Below are 20158 nucleotides of genomic sequence, written 5' to 3'. Positions count from 1 at the left end.
TGAGCTCACGTGGCTGTGAGTAGCTGCCTCAGTTCACCTGTCTCCTCTGCATTTGTCCCAAGCCCTCGCTGGCAGCTCCTGCTCTCCTGAAGTCCAAGACCTTCCCCGTGGATCCTGCATGTCGCATGCATGTCCCCGCAGCTCCTCAGCAACAACACGGCAGACGCTGCTGCATACGCTGGATGCCTCGGGGTCACTGTGGCGCAGGTGTCGGGGAGGTGGTGGGAAGCGAGCAGGGCGGGCGTGGAGGGGAACCGCACAAGTGAAGCCTCCTGACAGCTGCCAGGGGAGAGATGGAGCTGTGGGCCGAAGCAAAACTCTGCATTTCGGCAACGTGTCTTCCAACAACAGGAAGAAACCCCGCGCTGCAGGGCCCGGGGGATGTGCTGTGCTGCAAAGGGCGTTTTGGGGGTGGCCCTGGCAAAACCCAGAGTCGCCGTCCCGCAGGTACAGACGTCGCAGCCGGTGAGTTGGGACAAGGCAGGAGGCGACACTAGAAAAGCTCACCTCTGCCCAGGCCTGCGCAAAGGTGGCTTTTCCCTTTCACTGTTGTTTTTGTTTTTGTTTTTTTTTTCCTGAGTCTGATTTTAAATGGCGTAATTCCTCCCACAAAAACATAAAAAAGGAATCGCTTCCTGAAACGTTAGGAGGCTTTTGGCAATATGGCTCTAAGCCTCGTGAAGACCCTTCGGACAGCTCAGATTAACTGCACCACGCATGAACTGGACGGAGCGGATGAGGGGGGAAACACTAAAGATTTTTTTGCTTTCGTTATAATGGGGAAAACACCGGAGCGGGGCCCCGCCGGCCAGCACCGAGGCTTGCAGCTTTCCACGGAGGCGACTGGCTGCCTCCCCCGGGCCCCCTCCCCCGCCCTCGTTCTGTCATTACGACGCGCCGCACGTTGGGGTCGGGCAGATCACGGCACCCGGGCATCCCGCGAAGTAAGCGGGCCACCCGGGGACGACCTGTACCCGCGCAAAAATTCCTCTCACATTCGCAGTGAGGACCCGGGCGTCACCCCGGGTCGTTATTTTCCTTACTCATAAGTTTAAGGCATAACTGCCCTCGGCCCGCCCCGTTAGGAGAACCCTAAGCGTTAGCTCTATAGGTCAGGGCGAGCGGCTTCCCGCGCCGTCTCGCCCTCGCACGTTGGTTTGTCGTGATTACAATCACCCTGCCCGGTCTCCTGCTCCTCCTCCGCCGCGTAGCCCCTGCCGCGGGCCGAACCTCGGCGGGAGACAGCGGCGACCGTATGTAAATGAGCGGCCCGTGCGCCGCTGGGGGTTGTGGGACGCCCTCCCGCCCCGGTCCGTCGCGCATTGGGCGGGGCCGGGGGCTGACGTACTCTTGGAGGCGGGGCGCGGGACGGAAGTGGTATGATGTCATATCCGGGTCTCGCTCGCTGCGTTCTATCGTTGGGCCCCGCGACAAGATGGCGGACCTCTCTCTGGACGAGCTCATACGGAAACGCGGTGTGACAGTGAAAGGGAGGTAAGCGGCTGGGAGTGCAGCGTCCCAGGCCCGGCGGCTTCCGCTGGTTCTTCTGTTCGTTTCGCTCCGGAGGCTGCAAGCCGCAGCCTGCCTCAGCGCGGCCCGGCCCTGTTCCCTGCTCTCGCCTTCCCATTGGCTTAGGCGTTGGTCTGTGGGGCTGTGCCTTTAGTGCAGATTGGTGGCGGTGGCCGTCGCTTAGGGCTGGGGTGGGGGTCTGCCCCCCGCCTCACCCAGCCGTGCCTGGTGCTGCCCCGTGGGCTCTGGCCCCGGCGGGGCCGGCCCGCCCCCCGCCTCTCCCCTTCGCGTCTCGGGCCCTTCTCGTTTCTCTCGAGATTCCTGGCACAGCCCGTTGCTTCACTGTTGCCTCCGGCTTGCGCTTTCCCCGCCACCTCCTGCTTTTCCCCGCCGATTAACCCAGTGGTGCCCACCAAGGCGGGATCAGCAGGACCTCGGCGTCCCCTCGCTGTCCGGGCTGCCCGGTATCCGCCGCGGGCGGTGCTGCTGGGCTGCAGTCCAGCGCTAGGCAGTGCCCTGGGGGGTGCCCGGTCCCCCCGCAGCTCCGGGCGCGGGTGCATTGTGGGAGAGCCGTGGGAGTGGGGCTTGTGCCACAGGGAGCCGTAACTGTAGCAAAGCTGAGTGGCATCCGCACAGGCGAGGCTTCAGGCTGCAATGGCTTCGTCAAAATTGCTGCCTGGCCCTTGGAAACCGTATTCTGTAGCGTAGTTAATGATACTCCGACACATTGTTTGAAATGCTTGTGTAGATGTGGAGTGTGTTATATTTTGGCCACAAGATTCGATTTTTTTCCTTTGTGCGGCGGATGTCGCCAAGTGTAGGCTGGGCCATTTACTCTAATGCAGCTGTTGGCAGTTCTTGTCGGGCTTCTTTGGTAGCTTTTCATCTTCTCTTTTGCCGTGGTCTCTTGATGCTTCTGAAGATCTTGTCTATGGATTTCTCCCCACCTGTGTTAGCGCAGTGTGCTTATTTTCTTTGTTGGGTTTTTTAAATGTGATGATCATTAGGAAATACTCGGTTTTAACTCCGAATGTCTACACTTATACATGTAGAATAGTATTTTGGAACTTATTTGATAACATGTACTAGCAAAACATTTAAACACATATTTAAATCCTAGTCTAGACAAGGCCTTGGCTTTGCATTTTCATTCATGTTATCCTGTGTGCTTAGAACAGTCTTATACTGTTTAATATGCCAAGCACCTCCTTTCTCCTTTTTCAAATCCCTCCTTAACTCTAATTTTTTCCAGGAATTCTTTCGGCTTTTATTTGCTGAACAGTAATCCCTCTCCAGCACTGTAAGATTTTTTGTGCCTTGCACTTCTTGTTTGGCATGTTTAGCTCACTTTATAAGATTTCAGTGGTAGCTAACTTGACTTTGTGAAGGCTGGATAAACTGAATAAACTTAAATAATTTTATCCATGCTGTTCAGTAGTCTAGATGAAATAACAGAAAAATCTTTGTCTATAAAATGTATTAATCCACCAGATATTCAAGCCAGAACTTGATGTTCTAGAAAGTGAATTAGATGTTTGAGATTCCCTTTTATTTCAGGTGCTGTAGCACAAAATGCCTAAACAGTTAATGCTGTTGTAGGGTAAGCAGTTCTCAAGCAAGCAGTTGCTTATTAGGATAAACACAAGTCTTCTGAGATGGTGTAATCTTCAGTGAGTTTCCTAACAGATTTAATGAGTTTGTGTCATTAACAGTTTTAACTAATTCCGGCTTAAATGCTGGTACATATACTTCTGGTTTTACTTCGGCCGCTTTTATGTGCATTAAAAAGAACCATTCATCAAGCCCTTCTGCAGCACTTTAACTGAATGCTTTCAACATAGCTAAACTAATGCTTTTTAAAATTACAAGGAAAGTCTTGCTCTGCGTCTGTTGGTTTGTTAGTCTACTGTTAGTCTTCTGTATATTATTCTGGATATATTTTAATAAATGGTCTTACTAATTCTCCTACTTCATGTATCTAATGTGCTTTGGCTGTATGAGAGAGCAACTGTAGGAATCTTAGCTAGGTAACAAAAGGCAACCCCAGACCTGGCTTGCTTTCTAGTTGTCTGGACACAAGAATGAAAGAGGCAAAAGTGGAGGTTCAGTCTGTGGTTGTTTTTTGTTTTTTTTTAAGATCTCTCCATTGAAAATACAGGACAGTAAATGATGTTAAGACTGGAGGGCTAGATCAAGAAGTGTTGATATAAAGCTGTATGAAGAAATCAAATTGCATCATTATTTGAATTTGTGATGTTAGCCTTTTGAGTATTACAACAAATTCTAGATATTTACTTTTAGACTTTATAATACTGGACAATACATTTCAGAAAGCAGGTGAACACTGGCCCTCTAACTTATTTTGAATTTTAAAAGGCCAACAGCAAGAATATTTTTTCAGTACCTTAATTTCAAAATTTTTTTACCACTTTATCTTTTTAAAAAAAAAAAAAAACAATGGAAAAAAGGAAACCTTAAAAGTACTGAGAGGAACTGTATTAAAAAGTTAGATAAGCTGTTTCCTTTTAGGGGAGATTTTCAAAAAGAGAATCAGCCTTGTAACAAGAAGCTGGTTTTAGCTTTTGCTATGTAATGGGCTACTTCTTAGTAATACTTGTGTACAAGTGCAGATGCTGTTCTTTCTGTAGGCTGTTATTTTTCTGTGCTCAGTATTGTCATGAAGATGTATTTAAAGTAAAGGCCCTCGAGTGTAGCAGTTCTATTAGTAGATTAAAGAATAGGCAATGATGTTAAAAAGTAATTTGACTGATAGTATTCTTGATGAAAGTTAGTCAACTTTGAAACTGGTGGCTTTGAACTGGGATTAGTACTAGTGCTTGTACATCCTAAAATCCAAGCCTATGTACTCCCACAGATCTGAAATTGCTTCCTGGAATTCTTGGAATCGCATGTAGGTCCAGGCTTCCTTTGTATCAGGACATGTTACTGTATTACAGAAGATGCTTTAGGAGACCTGCTCAGTCATAAAGCTAGGTCTGTTTCTGTTCCTCTTTGTTGATGAATTTTGTTTAAATGTAGTATATACTTAACACAGTGTTTTGCCAATTATTAGGCCTAGCATAAAGGACACAGCCAGCATAAAGATGAACCAATAACCAAATTGTATTTGATACAAAAGGGTCAGTACATGGGTGAGCGCTGGGGGTACAAACAAGTCAGATTATACATAATTGACATCAATCCCACTGACCCCAACACCACCACCACACAACCAACAATGGGTGGAATAAATGGTGAAATGCAGTCTCCCATAGAAGGGATGGGAGACAACCAAGTCAACAAACCAAACACATAAGACCAAGGAAGCCACATACTGAATCTCTACACAGCCCATGTTTACAAAAGCCAGACCTGACTGGAGCCCAGTCCCAGGGAGGCAGGAGGTCCTTCCCCAACAGGGAACTCTGCACAGGGCATCCACCTCACAGACAGACACTGCCCCTGCCTGCAAGTGGTCCCAGCTTTTATCCCCAAGTGGGACACCTGACCTTTGTTTACTTAATGCAGACACCTGGGGCTCCTTTACCCAACGGCTCTCCCTGCAAGGCCGGCACCACCCTGGAGGGAAGCCCAAAGGCAAACTCACCCCCCCTTTGTGAAGGGATGTGGGAGTCACCCATATGTCAACCTTAATTTAGGGCTTGGGGTTGAAACCCCAGCATTTCACACAGATAAAGTGAGATCCTTTACTTAAGTCTGTAAATGTGAGCTTAAGAATGGATTTTGGAAATCAGATCCTTAGCTGTTTATGTAATGTGCTGAGTCTGTGTGTGTAGTGGGGGAGGGGGCTACTATTGTGGCCCCCTGTGAGAAGCTTCTCAAAGCTCCCCTGACTCCAAGTCAGATCCACCTCTGGTTGAGGCTGAGTCAGTTAGCAATGATGACTCTGCTTCTGTGATAATGTATTTAAGGGGAACCTGGGAGGAGGAGTTGGAGTTGTGAAGAAGACATCTGTGCAAACACTGAGGTCAGTGGAAGAAAGGAGGAGGAAGAGGGGGGAGATGTGCCAGAGCAGATGCCCACCTGCAGACTGTGGAGGACCCCACAGTGGAGCAGGTGGCAGTGCCCAAAGAAGGCCGGGACTGTGTGGGAAGAAGCCCCCCCACACATTGTACTTAGACGCAGGGAGGGCTGCAGCATGTGGGAGGGACCCACACCAGAGCAGACTGGGAAGGGCTGCAGCCTGTGGGAAGGACTCATGATAGAGAAAGGTCATGGAGGACTGTCTCCTGTGAGAGAGACTCCACACTGGAACAGAGGAAGAGTGCAAGGAGTCCGCCCCCTGAGGGGGAGGGAGCGGAGGGACTGATTGCACCCCCACATCCCCTGCCCCCCGTGCCACTGAGAGAGAAGAGGTAGAGAAATCAGGAGCAAAACTGAGCCCTTGAAGAAGGGAGGGATGGGGGGAGGTGTTTTTAAGATGTGCTAATGCTTCACACTGACCTACTCCATTAAGTGGTGGTGGTGTTAGTCTGTCTGTTAGTTAGACTGTCTGAATTAAATTGATGTTCTTTTTCTTCCCCTAATGAGTCTGTCTTTTGCCCTTGACTGTAATGGGTTGGTCATCCTTCCCTGCTCTTATCTCGATTCCTGAGCTTTTTGTTTTATTTTCCCCTTCCCATTCCTGAGGGGGAAGGTGCAAGCAAGGGGCTTCCTGGTGCTCAGTTACACTCTGGACTCAAACAACGATGGAAACCAGGACATGTAGAAAGTAAAATCCAGCATAAAATAGTTTAGGAGCTCTACTTTGTATTTGGACGTCTAACCTGAGTGGATTTCTGTGCAGTAATAATGAGCTTTTGTTTGCAGCAACACAAATACTTTTAGTGATACTGTATCACATCTTATGTCTGAAACTCTTTTTTTTTTTCCCCAGACTTAACACAAGGCCGGTGTTTGGAGGTGTAAGATCTCGCATTGGGATCCAGCAAAATCTTCTAAGTAGATCATCACCAGCTGTCAGCTTCCAGCGGACATTTGATGCCCGACAGAAGATAGGACTCACTGATGCCCGACACAAACTGGGGGTTAAAGATGCTCGTGAAAAACTCGTTCAAAAGGACGCTCGGTTCAAAATCAAAGGGAAGGTGCAGGATGCTCGAGAGATGTTGAATTCCCGTAAGCAGCAAAGTGTTGCTGCTGAAAAGGTGACCAAAGTGGTGGATGCCAGAGAGAAGATCAGCTTAAAAAGGAGCACTCCAGCTACTATTAGCCCAACTGTGGGGACAGTAAACCCAGCTGTGAAAATCACCAAAACTATCCAAGTAGGTCAAGCAAGTGACCTCTGAGTGTCTCAGTTATTCTACAGCAGTCCAGTAGAAATGATAATACATGAATATGTTTGCAGTAGAAGCCATGGTGATACAGTTCAGTTTAGCCTGTAGGGCAGGATTCAGAGCCTTTGGGGTGTCCTTGCAGCTGCTTCAGGCTTTTTGTAGAATCCCAGCTTTCATTTAAATTGTCATTTGAATTTTGGGCCCAGTAAAGACTAAAACAATGTTCCAGTCAATGTTAAAGTAGTTGTCTTGAATGGTTAAGTAGTCTCTTTCCCACCTGAATACAGAGAAAATGTATGCATTTTGTCAGTCCTTATACCACCCCTCTCTGCAAGTCTGATGTGGATTGTCCTGTCTGGATAACAGTTTAGGATATACAGCTATGTTTGTATCTAAGTAGATCTAAAAATTCATTGAGCCCTTCTACAATTTCATTATTTCTATTTGTCTGGTTTTCAGGAAAGCCCTGGCTTCCAGGGAGTTGCTTGTTTACATGATGCATTCCTGCTGAGGCTCAAGACTTATTTCAGTTGCAGTATAATCAGTTGATCACCCTAACCCACTGATTTCTTTTGACAATTTTCTAATTTCACTTTGTGTGCACAGTAACTTCATTCTTAGCAAAATTCTGAGAAGCAGCTACTGTTGAACTTGTGTGTGTGTTTTAAGTACAGTGGATAGAGTCAGAAGAGAAGTTTCCAGACTGTCGGGATTGTTTGAGGAGTGGTTTTGTTCCTCACATCTGCAAGCATGTAACTGAAGTTCCTAATCTACCTCTTTCATTTTCCTCCTCCCAAAGAGGATGCTTACACATACCCAGAAAATCTCCCTTCTCATCAGTTTGAAAGCCTAGATGAATCTTGCTTTCTGTACAGCTGTACATTTTGCTCAAGAGTATCAAAACATATTTCTGCTGTAAATTAACCTAGAAAATTTCCTGTTACTCTGCAGGTTTGCTGCCAGGCTGACCTAAGAAAGAGAAAGGACTCCTGTGGCAATAAGAAGGGCTGATCACAGAGCAGTAGAGTGGTCTGTTCAGGAGTCTTTAATTAGTAGGGTAATTAATACTCATGCTGTCCTCCTAAGCCACATCGCTGCCATTAGGAGTTGAACATTTTCTACAAAGTTTCTAGGAGTTAAAATAGTTTCCAGAGACTTGGTACAATAGCAGTTTGCTCTGACCTGATTTTGTTTTTATGACTTGGTTTGACCTATAGTATTTTCTGGTTTTTAGACAACAGGGTGCAAGAAAAAATATTGTAGAATGTAACTTAAGTGATTAAGACTGTAGACAAAACCATACACATGAGCAATTACCTGATTTTTTTTAAAGATTTATACCAAAATTTTAAATTGCCCATGGCCCTCCTCTCTTCCCAAATGTGAGAGCAGAATTAGACTAAAGTATCTTGATCTGAGATGCAGCACACAGCTCTAATGTCCTGTTCTGTGGCCTTACTTCTCATAAAGGAAGGAAAAAAGTCTTTGAAACCCACAGAATTTCCATAGCTCTGCTGGTATTCCATAGGACAGATACCCTTGTTTCTGACTGATTAGCGAACTGAAACGTGAGGGTGCTGTGGTGTACGTTACAGTCTAGAGAAAATGCAAATCTGAAGATTTTATTGCTTGGATGGAGTATTTTTGTATGATCTATTTTCTGTAATGGACAACTTCCAGCTTTTTCAAAAACCAAAAGGTCATTTTTGAGGCAGTTGCTGCTTGATTTCAGTTGATTAGTACAGCTGCATTTCCTGGCTGCTTCTGTTGGGGTTTCCCTGTTTCACAGGACAACAGGCTCCAGAAGGTCAGCTACGTTACCCTGTGCATAATTTTATTGCACTATAATTTATTCCAGCTCTAGTGTCAAGGGTCAGTATATACTTGTCCTTTGAAATTGTATTGAACTGAACTGTGTTGTGTCCTAGCGTGTTGAGTTTGACGGAAATAGGTATCTTTGGTACCCTGTAGCATGAAAAGGTAAGCTTATTTACTGTTTTACCTCATCCATGGTTTTGTATTGGCAGAAATATAGATCCAGTCAGTGCTGGCAGGGCTGGAGTTAAGTCCCCTTCCCACTAATCTTGGACTAAAACTCAAGTAACTTGAATCAGTTTCTCTGCGTGGCCTTTGGTTTTAATTTCTTTGATTAAGTGAAGTTATCTCATATTGAACATATTACAGGAAACACATGTTATCTAACAGCATATTGTGTTAATATGTTTCAAGAGCAGGAGAGTGAGTTTCATTTAAGTGGTCTCAGGGTATCAATTAACAGCTCTGATCTTCTGAAATGGGGGACTGGTGGACTGTAGTGTTTAATGCTTTGGTTCTTTCTCTCTAACTGTAGCAGAAGGCTCCAGTTCCTGGACACTCTCATCCAGCAGGAATGAGGATCAATGTGGTGAACAACCATACACACAAACAGGTGTGTGCCTGCTCTGTGCTCTTTTTTTGTTACCCTTTGGGGGGAAGGAAGGTGTCCATAAACATTGCAGGTGCAGAGATAACTTTAGGATGGAAGAGTGGAGGTTCTCCAGCAGCTTAGCTCCCTATTCTTGCGTGGTTAAGATACTTTCATGGTAACTGAGGTTTTCATTTAGTCTGGTCTTGGTTCCTTGTGTGTTACATGAGTGTGAAGTAGGCATTCTCAGTTTTAATCTCTATGTGCTAATGTGGTTTTTTTTTCTGGATGCTGTGACCTTTAGCTCTGATGATGTCTTTCTGTAAATTTGAGTGATGCATCACATGAAGTTGGTTTTGGTTTGCCATTCTGCCAGCCTTTTCAGAGAATGGCATGTACATGGTCAAATGTTCTATGGTGATGTGGGAGAGGGTGTAACCTTCCTGTGAGATCCCAGCTGTGGGTCCCTGCTAGAAACCTGATAGTATACAATGTGAAGTGGTATTCTGATGTACTCTCAAAGTTGCTATATCCCTTGTCAAACAGACTTTGAGGAAGACCCTGGAATTTGTGCTGTCTCTTCTCTGATCAATTTTAAAGATTTTTGTCACAGCCCCCAGCCATTCAGCCACCTTGGGTGCTTTTCGAGAGGAATTACACGTTTACTTATTTTGTGTGTGTGTACACATAAAGTATCACATGAAATATTGGAAAACTGATTTTCACAATATCATGTCCTGGGTTTTTTTGGCCTTGATTATGATAACTTTAGCCATTTGTGTATGTTACCTCTGCATTGACCTGCTGCCCTCACCTATCCCAATGTTGTTGCTTAAGGAAGTGTCTTCATTATTCTGACCTCATCACTATAAGCCTCAAATCAATTTCATTTGACTCAAGCTCAAGTTCATTGTTCTGATGGCTAGCGGTTTTCCTGGTTCTTTCCTTTTCTGCACAATTCTCCTCTGTTCTACCACCCTTTTGTTTATTTCCTTTATAGCAATTCTGTGACTGGAACAACTGTCCTGTTTGTAAACCAGAATCTTGCTGACTATGAAAACCCACTTATTTTGCAAACTGTCATTGCTAATCCCTCCATTTTTCTTTACCTTTCTACTGAATTAATGGGAAGCTGTTTTGAGTTGTGGCTTCTTATGTTCTGGGCAGTGCCATATGTGTACAGACTTTCTTAACATTATTTAGAGTCTGTGAAAAAATATTTGTGTAGGGGTTTGCTTCAATATTTTAAGGCAGGGCTATGAGTGTTATTTTGTACTGGGAAATTAATTATTCATTCAGTAAACCTCCAAGTGCAGTGTTTTCTAGTGCCAGACGGATATGTGCTGTGCTGAGGAAAGCAGGCTTTTCAAAAGGAACGCTTGATTCAGATGTATTTGGCAGGCATCTGCTTAATAAAAAAAAAAAAAAAAAAATTAAAAATCATATGCACAGCCTTCAACTTCAAAGGTAGCAGGGTGCTAAGAAATAAGACTTTATTCCATTAATGTGGCTTCATCAGTCCTGATGAGGTCTAGGGATTAGAGAAATATGTATGTGGTTTCAGTACACCTAGGGAAACAGCTTTCCTGTGGCATTTCTGGGAAAAAAGTTTGGTTTTTTTACACTGATGTTTTGAAATGGGCTTGTGTACCTTCAGCTCTGTCCACAAGCTGCAAGGACAGGAGTGAAGTCGAATGTAGTTGTGTTCATTATCTGAAGAAGGCTGAAGACTGGAGAATACTACTTGTTTAGGAAATGTCTAGATTAAATCTACCTGCTTGTAAACTATAACCTTGCTTCTCTTCAGGGTCTGTATGACATGGAAGATGATGATGAAAGTGTCTCTCCCCTTACTAGCAAACAGATGAAAATCACCACCACAAACAGTTTCCTGCACAACGCGGTAAGGGATTATCTGAACCGTCCCCACCAGGCCATGCTCACATTGGGTGGACACACAGGCTGCGGCTTTACAGGGCTTATGTTCTTTTAAAGTATGTAAACGATGCTTTCTCCTGAAATGTTTGCTCTTCACCCTTCCCTTTGTGCCAGTGTTCCTAGTGTTGTTTTTGGGACACAGTCTTTTCAGGCTAATGGTGGGTTTATAGGCCTCTTGTAGCCAGAATGTGTGCTTTCTCCCTTGCTGGCAGATTGCTGCCTGTTAGCTCTTCACTTTCTTTCTTGTTGGGGAAGTGCTTTGAATCTATCTCATTATTGTTTGAGCATGCAAGCCAGGGAAGCTTTCTCTTCTTTCTAGAGACTGGACATGAAAAGCTGGAGATCTCTTGCCATGCAAAATCTTAGTTGGCAGCTTGTTAGGGAATACTGATGATCAGGAGAAAATGTCATTTCAACACATAAATGTGAGGTCCTGCTCTTGGGATGGGATAACTTTCCAACTTAATCTGAGAACTGATTGGCTAGAAAGCATCTTTGTAGGAAAGAGCCTGGGGGTCTTGAGTGATATACTGAGTTAGCAGTGCATCCTTCCAGCAATGGTGGCCAACTGTAGATTGTATCTTAGTAAGATCATAGCCAGCAAATCAAGGAAGATAATTATTCCCATCTGTTTAGCATTTTGAGAATGCACCTGGAGTTCTGTGCCTATTTTGGGCCTCTGCAATACAAGAAAGACACTGACAGACTGGAACTAGTACAGCGGGGTGGTCAGAGGACTGCAACACATGATGTGTGAGGAGAGGGTGAGCGTGGTGTCTCTTAAGGCTGAGAAGGCTGTAGTGAGATCTGTCCACTCTCACTGCCTAATATGTGGTCATAGAAAAGGCAAAACCCAGGCCCTTTTTAGGAGTGAACAGGGAGAAGCTGAACCAACCAGTGTGTTGCAGCAAAAGAAATTCTACTTGGTGGAGGGGAAGTTGTGCAATTCTCAGGGTAGTGATCAGCAGCTGGCACACGGACCCAGAGAGGTTTTGAAATTGCCATTCTTAGATATTCAGAGTTTGACTGGATAAGGCCCTGGGCCAACCTGATGTGTCTTTGAAGTTAGTCTTGTTTCAGACATGGGGATTGGACATAAGTTTGCCCCAAATTATTCTGTGGTTCTGAAAAAATAAATTTATGGGGTTTTACCATCACACAGGCAGTCTGATACAATGGTTATCTCATGGTTTTTTTTCTTGTGGGTATTCAGATTAGAGTTCCTGGCCATTTGTGATCCTTAAAAGCAGCCTTATGGGTTGTTTTTTCTTCTGCAGGAGTAAATGTGTTATTGCCAGTGTTCACAGAAGCTACCAAGCACAATTTTAGTCTGGCTTTACACTCAAGTAGTTCCAACTAGAAAGGTTACACTGCATGTCTTTGTGCGCTAGCTTGGTGTTTCTGAAGAAGTATTGCTGTTTGTACTAGGGCAGATCAGTCTTACTGTTAATGAGCAATCTCTGTGAACACTTTGTAAAGTACTCGAAAATCTTTGGATGAAAGGAGCTTTTCAAATTCAAATTGCACTGATAAAGTTCATTTAAGAAGAATATGAAATTAAAAAGTGCTTGTTAGTGAGGGAAGTGCTGTTCTGGGATAAACATATCTTTTTATGTTTATGCCTAGAAACTTTAGTTGATTTTTGTCTCAAAGCTGAAAGTCTCCAGCACTGTAGTGGCTTTGACACCAGGAAGGATATGCAGTTCTTAGTGCATGTTGGTAATACTCTCCTGCTGTAGATTCTTGAAAAACAGGGACGACTTCTTGTAACCTTCAGCTCTCAGAGATACTTTATTCTTTCTTCCTGTAGACTGGGCTGAGTGGCAATAAATTTTCTCTGTCCAAGACTGTTCCCCTGACTAAAGTCGTCCAGAATGATACATACACAGCTCCACCTGCACCTCCCTCTCCTATGCGGACGAAGGCCTTGACAAACATGTCCCGGACCTTAGTGACAAAAGAGGAGCCTCCAAAAGAACCAGCACCTGTTGAGGTGAGCCCAGGGAAGTAGGAGATGCTCTTCATAGGAGTCTCTGAAACTTGCTGTTCATTTGTCATGTGAGCAACTCGTTTCTGCCTGCCTTCCACCATTATTTCTGGAACTCCATCAAGCTTGTTCTGATAACTGCAACCCATGACCCAAGAATTTAAAATCTGTCTAAATATTCTTTTCATCAGAGTTTGAGACACTAGGAATTCTCAGATAGCGCATCTTGCTTCTCTCATTTTTCTTTTTATCTAGCATGTGAACACATGGTCCTGGAGGAATCCATTTTTACAAGGAGGTGGCAGTTGTTCAGACACTCACTTGGTGCCTTCCATGTCCTTAGGAATAGTGTTTTAACACTATTAGATATGTTGTTTTCTGTCTACTCCTGTTAGCAAGGAGAAAAAAGGGGTTTCCAAATACATTTTCTTGCTGTACACACAAGACCTCTCAGGCAATTTGTAGACAACCTACCTGGAATTCCTTTGCAAAGTTGCCTGATGTTGGGTTGTCATGGTTTAAACCCAACCGACAACCAAACACCACATGGCTGCTCACTCACCATCCTCCCTGCCTGGGGGATGGGGGAGAAAGGTGGAGGGGTAAAGGTAGGAAGACTTGCAGGTTGAGATAAAAACAGTTTCATTGAAATAAAACAATAACAATAATAATAGAAGGTACAAATGGGTAATGTGCAATGCAATTGCTCACCACCTGGTGACTAATACCCACTCTGATCCCAGAGAAGCCAAGATCCTGAAACCACAATCCTCGAAGCAAGGAGTTCCCTCTCTTCCCGGCCAACCCTCCTCTATGTATTGAGCATGACATTATATGATACAGAATATTTCACTGGCCAGTTTGGGTCTGGTGCTCTGGCTCTGCTCTGTCCCAGCTTCTTGAACACCTGCACGCTGGCAGGACATGGGGAGTTGGAAACAAGGATGTGGTACAGGTAACCCACCAGCTGTTCCCAGGCACGTTAAGTTCAGCATACTCCTGAGGGGCTGGAGCTGTATTTTGGGGTTTGCTGACTGGTGTAGAGTGCAGCAGAGAGACATGCTTAAAACTGTGGGCATGACCAGAGGGTACTATGTATGTGTGTGGGTTAAGTTAGCGTTGTACTTGGGAATGAAAGAGAACAGTTACTTCAGAGAGAAATTAGAATGGAAAGGGGCTCCTTTTCACCATCAGGTGAGTTGAGCTTTTGTAAACATTGATACTTCCTATTACTAGCTGTGTAGCTCCTTTGTGTGTGTGTGTGCAGACTTTCCCAGACACCCCTTTAGTGACTTTTTAACCCTTTCTCTGCTATGCTGTCTCGCCTGCTGCATTTCTGACCTTTTTTTATGTGATGCATGTGTTTGTGTTGGCAGCTGGCGTTCAGTCCTTTGGAAGGCACAAAGATGACTGTAAACAATCTGCATCCTCGAGTCACAGAGGAAGACATTGTTGTGAGTGTTGCTTACTGCTGAATTGTGGATGAATGACACTTCCTTCCCTTATCCTACCTCTTTTTTGATAAATCAGTTGATCTGTGGTGAACGCAGTGAAGAGGGGTATGATGTGGTTTTGCTTTCCTTGCAAAAGCTTTGAGGGTTCCTGATTTTTTGGGGTTTGTTCACTTTTTTTAAAAAAAGGTGTGCTTAAGAAGATGAGACAGAATCCCATTTCTGGGGTGTATTGAGATACCTGACATCATTTAGAAGAGTTCATGCGAAATGATGCTTAGTGTTCTTGAATTTATGCCCCCATCCAAATTATCTAGGTGCTTCCATTCTCTGCAGGCTGAGAATGAACCTGATCTTCATGTGTGACAGATGGTATAGAGTACTGACCTCGAATTTTTCTGCTCATACAACCTGTATTACTAATGCCAGGTACTCATACCGTAGCAGACACAGTGAGACAAGTGTCAAGATTCTGCCATGTGTTTACTAAGCAGGATGGCTGATGCACTTAGGAAACTAAGCCTTTTTCACTCACGATCTTTGGTTGAAGTGATACCTTTTATGTGACTGTGGTCATGACTAAAAAGATCTCTGTCCTCAGGAGTTATTCTGTGTGTGTGGCGCTCTGAAGCGAGCCCGGCTGGTGCACCCTGGAGTTGCTGAGGTAGTATTTGTGAAGAAAGATGATGCTATCACAGCGTATAAGAAATACAACAACAGGTGCTTAGATGGTAAGTTTGAGGCCAGAGTTGCATTTAGGGTAGATAAATCAATCGCCACTTTTCCACCTCAGTAGAGAGTTTAAGAGCATTGCAGATGTTCTCTTCTCCAAGAGAGAAGACATGCCAGAAAATCCATTCAAGAGCTAGACAGTGTAATAGGCTCCTATGTAACTAGCTGAATATATGCACAGTTGATGTAAGTAAAATTCAAAAAAATGTTTTCCTAGAAACAGAATGCTCAAAGGTAGAGGCAGGGTCCCAGTGAGTCTGCTGGTCTAACTTTCAGATCAAATTTCTGTTGTTTCTAATCCAGTGCTGGGAACTAGATAGCCCTTAGGAAGGCGTTACCTGCTTACAGAGTAGCAGTTTGCAAAGTACAAGTAAAACTAATATTTGCAAAAGTCTCAGGGCGTAGGCAGACATTTTGAATTGGACTTGTAATACAATTAGTATCAGCTTATCCATAAACTCTGAATGATGTAATGTTTAATCTGGATCCACCTGCGGTGATGATGTTTACTAAAATTCAGTGTTAATTTTTAGCTGGAAATAGATGCTTTTTCCATCTCTAGATGAGTGACATTTTGTGAATGTCAGATGAGCAGACATCTGAGAATGGAAGATTCTCTTCTGTCTCTGCTAAGGGTTTTGTACTTATATGTAAATTCTTCATTAGCGTGATTCTTCATATTATACTGACTGTTTCAGTGGCTGTTCGGTTGCTGCTGTTTTTTGCAACAAACGATGTATCAGCTGTTCTTTCTCATGTTTCTCCAGCATGTGGTACTCTATTGATGGCACTGTTGTGTGATACTCCTGGGGTCTTGCCTTACCACAATTCTGATAGGACTTCTTTATTGTGCTTTTGTTTAGGTCAACCAATGAAATGCAATCTTCATATGAATGGGAATGTCATCACCTCAGACCAGCCTATATTGCTGTAAGATGACTATATTTACATGGGGGGAAGAACTGAACAGGTTTGCAGGTTTGGTTTTGAGGAGAACCTGAGGGAAGGGAAACTGGGCAAATTGTTGTCCCATTAATATTTTCATTCTCCTCCCTCTCTGTGGTGCACTTGATGTTGAGCTGAGTGCACTATAGCTTGACTCCATAGTGTTCGCAGCCCTGAGGTTCAAAATGAGTCTGAGATGAAGTTTTCTTGTGAGGAAAGCACATTTAAAACCTTTATATCTAGTACTGTTAAGGGGATAACACTGATAACAGTAAATGCATACTAGTCTTAAATTTGATTTCATAATGAGAGGTTAAGTACTATGTTTTAATCCTCTAGCCGATTGAGTGATACCCCTTCAGTGAAGAAGGAAGGGGAACCACGCCGGTCAAGTGCAAGCGCCTCATCAAATCCCCCAGCTGAAGTGGACCCTGACACTATCTTGAAGGCCCTCTTCAAATCCTCAGGGGTCTCTGCCTCTGTGCAGCCCACAGAATTCAAAATTAAACTCTGAGAAGGGAGAACAAGCGGTGGACTGGAAAACTCATTAAGTTGGAGAATGAGAAAAGTGCGGGAATGCAGATGTTTGCATTTGCCTGCCTTGAAATTTTTTGTTTTCTATGATCGCTACCTTACTGTACAATAGTGTTTCCTCTTGTGTGTGTACTTTCTGTTTCCATAGTTGGAGTTTTCTTCCATGATTTTTTTCTGAAAGAATAACCTCCCCCTTCTGCCAGTTATGTATTACCAAACATATACCATGTAACTCCCTTGTTTACTCCAAAGCCCCTAGTGGCCATTAAAAGTGCACATAGACTTTGAGGGAAGGAGTGGTGATCTCCTTCTCTTTTCTTCTGACTGACCTTTAACTAAAAGGTACATCCCCTTGACTATCAACAGGCAAGAACACCACACTGTTTCTGAAATTGCTGTGCTGGGTACAAAATCAGGTTATGGCTCCATACAGGAAGCACCATCTTGCATCTTTGTTTTGTATGCATTCAGTGGCATACTACTTCATTCTGGCTGTTGGATGTTGTTCTGCTTTATGAGCTGTAACATTGAGAAGAGTGAGAAATTGAGCTTCCCACTGTGTATACCAGCCAGCAGAGGCATCAGGCAGAAAGGACGTATGCAGAAGTGCACCACCCATTGTGCTACAGGAGGGATGCTTCAGCTCTGGTAATGCAGAGAGGGGGTGTGTGTCGGGGAAGCTCTGGCATTTGTACGATGAATGTATTGGCCCCGAAGGGTCAGGCTCAGTTGGTCTCGTTTCTGGTCTGAAAAATGAGAACCAGTGTTGTGTTCAGAGCCAGAGGAAATCCAACTGTTTCACTCCTGTTAGACTGTTGCATCCTCCTGTTGATGCAGGGACATTTATCTTTTTTCCTAACTTACCCAGTGTCCTATAAAAAGGAAGGAGCTGGGGCCTTTTTCAGATACTAATACATAGGAAGCAGCTATTTGTTGTGCCTGAGAGCTCGTTTGGGCAGTGTTTGGCTGCTGCGCGGGCATGCTGCTTGCATGCAGGGATCTGGAGGATGATTGCTGCACTTCCTGCCTTCAGGGAGAAGAGAGCAGTTAGCACCCTGTAAGGAACCCATTGGAGCGGAATGTTAAGCTCCGGTGCAGAGCAACAAGGATGCACCTTGGGCCAGTGAGCAGCTGTGACGAGCCACAGGCCACTAGGTGGCACTTCCAACACTTCCTTTGTTAGTACCGCATTATTGACGTGGGTATTTGAAGTCCCGGCAGCTCCATTCGTTTGTATTTGTTCAAATTGTATTACAAGAGAGGAAAGCTAAGAGCCACTTCCAGAATCTGCTTGGGGTTTGAACTTGATCTTTCTAGCTAGGAGACTAACCTAATCCATTTGTTCAGCTCTGCTGAACTTTAATGAACTCTGTAACTGTTGTAGGTCCAGATTCCATTTCTTGGTTAACCCTGTTTCTTTTGCTTTCTTGTTCTGTATTAATTCTTTGCTCTGTCTAGCTCGTGCACGCCATTCCTCTATCTTACTGTATCCCTTTTAGCTATGGAAATAACTGAGGACTTGGCAGGACTTGATTTTCTGGAGTACTCCCTTCGGTTTGGAAGCCAACGCCACCATTATTGGTAGGGTGTTTTCATGTGAACAGCAGATGTTTGTACGGGAGGGGACCTAAGACAGCTATTGTTCTCCTTTTTTAGATCACCCACCAAACACCTGTGTTTTGTTAAAAAACAATGGGGGAGGGGCGGAAACATTAGGGGTTGGAGGAGATAATGTATTATCTGTTTCTGAATAAACGTTTGTTATACAGAGTGGATTGTAAGCCTTTTTAGATGCTGTGAAGCAACTAAAGATAGGTGGAGTTATTCCAACATTGAAGTGAGCGTACTTTTAGAAGAATCTAGAAACTTCAAAACTGATAATGTGATGAAGAGCAAGAGGAGTATATGGATGAGAGAATTGATACTCCTAAACCTTTTAATCTGAATCTTTGCAGTTAGTACCTGATTTGTGCTGCTATGTGGAAGCAACTTCTGTCCCCACCTAGTTCCAATTCTGTTGTTACAGAAAAGGGTCTCTGTTATTTACAGCCTAGGAATTTAGAAAGTAATTTTTATAAAAAGAAATACACAGCTGTGAAATCAGGGTACCAGTTCTAGGTGAAGTAGGGTACTTTAATTAGATAGATAGAAAGCTGTGGAAATGTGAAGATGCATGTATTGTGAGCGTGTATCTTGTTTCTTCTGAAAGAATGGGGAGATCCAAGTATTTTTTTTTAATAGATTCGTGTCCATTCCAAAAGCCAAATAGCAAGGTGCACTTTATCACTTGCTGTTAAATTGTGCATTGTGTTTAGGTTATCCGAGTAATTAGGATGACATTAACATAATTTGGAAGAACTGCTGTTCTCTAGCTCTGTGATCTGTGGCAATATTTTTAAAATTGATTAAGTTAATGATTGCCTAAACACCATGCCATGATTTATCTTACATCTGCGTTGCTTTTCCTGTTCTCAGTCAGCTTTCTAAAGGTATCTTAGTCTTCTTATACTTCATAGTGTGTCTTCTTTCCTTGGGCACTGAAAGAAGAGTGACCAGTTATTCCTAGTCCTTTTCAAGTAGTTCACCTTGCAGCTTTACAGTTTCTTCTGCCTGTTCTGCAATTGTCATGCTCATCTTGTCTGCAATTCCACTGAGCTTACCTACCACTTTCTGACTTCGCATCTGTGTGCATTTGCCCTCATGCAGCATGGTTATATTTTTGTTTTGTTTTGTTTTTCCTGGGCTGCTGGAGATTATACAGTTGCAAATGAAACATTGATTGTTTGCACTAATTCAGTATGGCCAGGACAGGTGGTAGGTAATTTGTAATAGTGTTTCTTTCTATTTGCTTTTTCAAAAACACAATGACTTCTGAAGTGATGCCACAGTTTGGAAGTTTGGTGTATTTTCATGGTTTTTGCATGTACCACTTCTAATAATGTTCATTAGCTTGGCTGTTTGGTTGAGTCAACTCTCCATATAATTTCTTACTTTCACTGACCTTTTTTCACCTTGTACATACAACTTGCTTCCAATATCTTTTATCTTTGGAGTGGTCCTGTCTTCCATTCAGTCATAAATAGAAGTTCCTCTGTAAAAGTAATCTTTTTTTTTTTTTTTCCTGATTAACAAGAGTCTTTAAAAACAGTTGTTCTTACAGTTGTCTTTGAATTGTTTTACAAGATTTTGTTTGTTTGTTATTTGCCTCTCTAGGACAAAGCCCATTGCCAGTGTTTTACACTGTTCAGGTCTTCATTTTCAGAACTCTTACACTGAATGATGGTGTGTAATGAGCTTTCTCACAGAGCATCCTCTGAGGTGCTCTGGATGGGGAAGCCTTTTTGCTAACCCTGGGGCGGCG

General features: G+C 43.9%; 1 protein-coding gene and 1 non-coding gene across 4 annotated transcripts; one reads left to right on the top strand and one right to left on the bottom strand.

The window, feature by feature from the left end:
* Nucleotides 1-911: 911 nt before the first annotated feature.
* Nucleotides 912-1060, bottom strand: LOC141959500 (U12 minor spliceosomal RNA). The gene has a single exon (XR_012633448.1). It is a non-coding gene; the product is annotated as a U12 minor spliceosomal RNA (small nuclear RNA).
* A 325-nt stretch (nucleotides 1061-1385) lies between these two features.
* Nucleotides 1386-19944, top strand: POLDIP3 (DNA polymerase delta interacting protein 3). Of its 3 annotated transcripts, none has more exons than XM_074902602.1 (9): nucleotides 1386-1494; nucleotides 6407-6794; nucleotides 9157-9234; nucleotides 11018-11113; nucleotides 12959-13141; nucleotides 14512-14589; nucleotides 15188-15317; nucleotides 16182-16248; nucleotides 16603-19944. In XM_074902602.1, exons 1-9 carry the CDS (start codon nucleotides 1436-1438, stop codon nucleotides 16775-16777), a joined length of 1254 nt encoding a protein of 417 aa, XP_074758703.1. In that variant the 5' UTR covers nucleotides 1386-1435; the 3' UTR covers nucleotides 16778-19944. The 3 variants fall into 3 exon arrangements, with proteins under 3 accessions (XP_074758703.1, XP_074758704.1, XP_074758705.1); XM_074902603.1 differs by having other exon boundaries at nucleotides 6407-6803; XM_074902604.1 differs by lacking the exon at nucleotides 9157-9234.
* Nucleotides 19945-20158: the final 214 nt, after the last annotated feature.

This window comes from Athene noctua, chromosome 3 (assembly GCF_965140245.1).
Source record: "Athene noctua chromosome 3, bAthNoc1.hap1.1, whole genome shotgun sequence".
NCBI lineage: Eukaryota > Metazoa > Chordata > Aves > Strigiformes > Strigidae > Athene > Athene noctua.
This window is presented reverse-complemented; position numbering and strand designations above follow the sequence as displayed.

Bases quoted from the DNA above. Each gene is read 5' to 3' on its own strand.
- POLDIP3 (XM_074902603.1), top strand. From the start codon at position 1,436: ATGGCGGACCTCTCTCTGGACGAGCTCATACGGAAACGCGGTGTGACA. The intron at 1,495-6,406 runs GTAAGCGGCTGG...TTTTTTCCCCAG, and splicing joins GGTGTGACAGTGAAAGGGAG to ACTTAACACAAGGCCGGTGT. The intron at 6,804-9,156 runs GCAAGTGACCTC...CTCTAACTGTAG, and splicing joins AAACTATCCAAGTAGGTCAA to CAGAAGGCTCCAGTTCCTGG.